Source organism: Centruroides sculpturatus, unplaced genomic scaffold, assembly GCF_000671375.1.
Source record: "Centruroides sculpturatus isolate CEXI.00-Female unplaced genomic scaffold, Cexi_2.0 scaffold650, whole genome shotgun sequence".
In the NCBI taxonomy this organism is placed as follows: Eukaryota; Metazoa; Arthropoda; class Arachnida; order Scorpiones; family Buthidae; genus Centruroides; species Centruroides sculpturatus.
The window spans coordinates 327796-332787 of NW_019384909.1; the positions used below are offsets into that span (position 1 = coordinate 327796).

Sequence of the window (4992 nt, forward strand, 5' to 3'; positions counted from 1 at the left end):
AAAGGGAAACTTCGTTTTCAAGATTTCTGTTTTAAAGTTTAAACTTATAGCAAACCACCACTCAATAAACAATAAATTTCAATAGTTAGTCACATTTTATATTTATTTCCATTTAATATTTAATTAATCAATACATATTAAACGTTTTATACATTAAATTAATAAGGTAAAACATTTAAAGAATTTCGTAAAATTTTTCGATTTAGATCATTCGTTTAAGTTAAACTATTTAAACAAAAATATAATATATATTAAAAGAACATTCACACATAAAATAAAAAATTGTATCTTCCATTCTTCCATAAAAGTTTTCATAAAAAAAATCAACAATAATATGAAATAAATCAGAAATTTAGTAACTGGAAATATACATTTTGACATATACTTCAATCTGAATATTTAATTTTTTATATTGTAATTATTCTGTATCTGATTTCACTTTGAAAAATTATTTTTATGAAATATTGACGATATATATGAATGAGTAACAGGAATAAAAAATAACGCGTGAAATGCAGTTTCTATAGCAATTAATAATACAATTTTCACAAATATCATGTAGGCGTACATATCTCTGTATAAAAACAGAATTCCGAAAATGGTGGACAGAGAACCTTGGCATATTGGATAACCAATATGATAGAGAACGTCCTTCAACTTTTCATTCGGGCTTTTGTATGACGAAGACACGAAGGCGTAAGATATGTGCGCCGGATAATTGACACAGAAACCAACACATAATATCAGACTCATCATAGACAAAATGTCCATGTTTACGCCCCATAGAGACATGTATCCTAAGGTTTCTACAATGGTAGAAACTACCGAAATCGCAACGAGGATGGCAGACACTACGCTTGGTATAAACAGAAGAAAAAGTATCATTATCAAAACAGAAGTGATCCAAAATACATCTTTGATTGTACGTTCAATGATAATTCCTTGTTCGTTCATACCAGACATTGGCGTATGAACCAAAACAGGATATTCAGATTCTTCGGCTGTTTTCAATAAATTATTTAACAACTCCATGCCCGCTTCTCGATTTAATATGTCGCTTACTGCTACATAAAATCGACTACACGAAATTTCGGATTGGTTTTCATTAAACACAATATCATTGGAGAATTGTTTGGCTGCTTCAAATCTGAGAAAAACATTGCGAAGTCCATCAATAAAATCTTGTTTTATGGACATGTTATAACCTTGTAATGAATACTTTGCTATCGGTTGGTGTTGGAATTCTTTGTAATACTTTAACCAAGAAGTGGAAAATCGTGATTCTGCAATGTATGGAAGACTTTCAAATTTTTTCTGTAGTCTTTCTATGGATTTCTGTACATTTACATCCGAATAATCTAACGTTGTATTGATAATTATTTGACAACCGTATGGATAACGGCCAAAGTATTTGTAAATCATTGCTGTACCGTTTGCCACTGGCGATCCTTCTGGAAATAACTTTATAAAGTCAAGCCCTTGATTAATAGTTAAAGCTCCCCAAACTCCGATGGATAGATTCACAAGAAAAATTATAATTACGGTTATCTTCATTAGAGTATTAGAAAGAAGATTCCCTAATTTATCTCTGAAAAATGTCATCATAGGTTCATCAGCTGATTTCTGATCTTCTTCTAAATCATCTTCGATGTTTTCTGTAAATATACATAATGCAGAAGTTAATGAATAATTCTTATTTTTGATGTTTAGTAAAAAATGACTTATTATTAATGTAATTTAATTAATTCATCAAAATATGTTAATTAATATACTTATAATTGTTCGTACGAATAAGAATAAAAAATTTATTTAACTTGATTAAAATGAAAAAAGCACTACAGATGTGTCTAGATGACTCAACAACTAAATATGCAACCGAATAACATTGTCAGTTTTATAGAAAACACTCTATTTTGTACTGTGAGAATCTGCAGTGAGGAGTCGATAAATTCTCTCCGCCTATTCCGAAGTCTGAACAGTTTGGACATCTGATGTTTTCAGTGGTTCAAAAAGTTCTAAGGTAATTTTTTCTCCAAAATAATGAGATCAATTGACGTCATTTTCTGACACCAGTTAGGATTGTTAGAATTATCGTCTTAACTCGCGATTACATATATTTACAGATATTTATAATCGCGTTATTTATACGGTCGAGTGGGAAAAGTCTATCTACCATAGCGTAAGAGAGTGGTAAATTGTCGATAGGGATACTGTCATCAAAATAATTTTAAATTGAAGCTAGGTTAACGAATAATAAAGGTTTAATGAATAAAATGTAATGCAGGTTAAATACAAAAAGATTAACGTATATTTCTGTCGATAAACTACCTAATTACATTTCTAATATACAATGGGAGAGCAATTATTGGCGGTTGTGCACGTAAGATACAACTTCTCGAAGAGAAACAGGAAAGACTGGAGACAATAACTGAAGAAGGCACACTAGACGAAGGGAACTTCGAGGAGAGTGCCTCGAAAACGAGATGTTTGCCATTTTTATCCCTAAGTTTTCTCGCAGATGTATCATCAACATGAGCGATATTATCTTGCCATGGGAAGTTGACAAACTAAAAGGAAGTTTTATTTTCTTTTTACTGTTAATTTCGAAATAATCGTACAATTGTATTTGTCGTTTCTCTTACTGAATAATATTTAATATTAATTAAATAATTAAAACAAAATCTAAATAGATCCCAATGTAAGAAAAGACTTTTGTTTAATACCTACAGATTCACACAATACCATTGGCTCGTTACTTAGCTGCTAATATTAAAATTTAATTGAAGTGAAGGTGTTCATGTACTGTAAAAGTAGAGGGATAAAATCCATTTAAATCACTGAAATTACAAAAATATTTATCTGAGTTTAATTCCTCAAAAGTATTTTGGGATTTAAACTAAATTTTTTTAATTTCAAGAATAATTTTGGTTCATATCACAATTGTAATTACATTTAATTATGCTTATACTTTCATTTGCTTACCGTTGAATACTTGAACAGAGATATTCTTATCGTCATATTTCTAAATTTTATGCCGCCTTAAAATTTAATAACGAGTTTTGGGTCAAGGAGGCAGCCTACTGCACCCAGGTTTCCTCAAAGCGGTAGGCTGCCACTATGAACTCTCGGCAATCCAGCGAAAATGTATTATTTATTTAAAAATAATATTTAAGTGTACAAAATTTATATATATATATATNTTAAATAATTAAAACAAAATCTAAATAGATCCCAATGTAAGAAAAGACTTTTGTTTAATACCTACAGATTCACACAATACCATTGGCTCGTTACTTAGCTGCTAATATTAAAATTTAATTGAAGTGAAGGTGTTCATGTACTGTAAAAGTAGAGGGATAAAATCCATTTAAATCACTGAAATTACAAAAATATTTATCTGAGTTTAATTCCTCAAAAGTATTTTGGGATTTAAACTAAATTTTTTTAATTTCAAGAATAATTTTGGTTCATATCACAATTGTAATTACATTTAATTATGCTTATACTTTCATTTGCTTACCGTTGAATACTTGAACAGAGATATTCTTATCGTCATATTTCTAAATTTTATGCCGCCTTAAAATTTAATAACGAGTTTTGGGTCAAGGAGGCAGCCTACTGCACCCAGGTTTCCTCAAAGCGGTAGGCTGCCACTATGAACTCTCGGCAATCCAGCGAAAATGTATTATTTATTTAAAAATAATATTTAAGTGTACAAAATTTATATATATATATATATATANTATCAGAGGGAAAGAGGCCATCATGCCGATGCAGTAGGAAAAGAAATTGGTCAAAGTAGTTAATGTTATGGAAACTCCCGCTTCACCAAATGTCTTCTCCATGCGTTTGTAAACTTTATGCTTAGGATTAGAGATCCTCCAACACGCTATCAAGACGAAAGCATCATCTATTTCGGTAACTGTACATAAAATAAAGATACAAATTATAAATTCAAAATACACAAAACTTAATATTGTACATATATAACTCACCTAGGACTAAAAATGGAATGCTAATGTTCCATATCGTATTCTGGATACCGAGAATCGACATTAATCCGAAAGATGTGACAACTGCCAGACCTGCCGATACCACACTTGCCAAACCTAAAAATGGCTTGCTCTTTGCCCAACTGTTACTCATACAAGTAACCATACAAAATACAGTAACGAAGACAAACACTGCTCCTATCATTGGTTCTAAATTTTTATTTAACGACAAGATCTCGTCTTCCATTGACCAAAAGACGCCAATCGAACATCTGACGTGTTTGAAATTATATTTCAGTAAAGTTTTGTAAACTTTCGTTTTCCATTTTTTTATCTGTAATTGCTTTTCTTGGTCACTTTCGTCAACAAAGTATACAAGTTTCATAGCTTCTACTGTTTTTATTACATCGTTCTCCTTTGTGGTTACACCTCCAAAGTTAAGAGAATAAATTCGATAAGAGAATGTCAGAGGATCTATATCAACTGGAAATTTTAATACCTTTTTCTTCGATATGATGTCGTCTACTTCAGGTAGTATTTCAATGATGGGATTTTCGAAGCATTTTTGATGTATACGTCCACAAATGTCGTTGTATTTTATTTCTCTACCTTCAACTATAACTGTAATATTTCTAATCAATTCATCTACAGATTTAATTTCTAAAAACACGTTTTTCTCCAGCATATTTTCGCCATCTTTTCTCGTAAACATTGCAAACGCAAATTTTGGTATTGTTGTAAATCGTAATGGATCAAGAAATGTAGAAGTGTTGAAAGGGAAAGTCTGCTCAATGAATTTTTTAGTATTGAAAACTTTTCCTCTGTCAGCTACAGTCAGATCGACAATATCACTCAAAGTTTTTAAATTAACAACAAAAACTGAGAATGATGCGGTAATTAAAATGGGAAAAATAATAAAGTAATAAGGATGAAGTCCGATTAATCTTCCTAATTTTCTGAAAATGGCCGAAATTAATTTTTTTGCACAGCCGATACCCAT

The 4992-nt window shown here is 30.6% G+C and overlaps 1 protein-coding gene across 1 annotated transcript; it reads right to left on the reverse strand.

Moving 5' to 3' along the window:
• Positions 1–435: 435 nt before the first annotated feature.
• Positions 436–4992, reverse strand: LOC111631613 (patched domain-containing protein 3-like). Its single transcript, XM_023375897.1, has 4 exons — positions 4337–4992; positions 3996–4264; positions 3770–3922; positions 436–1655 (listed from the first exon to the last, which is right to left on the reverse strand). The coding sequence occupies exons 1-4, from the start codon at positions 4990–4992 to the stop codon at positions 436–438; spliced, it is 2298 nt and encodes a 765-aa protein (XP_023231665.1).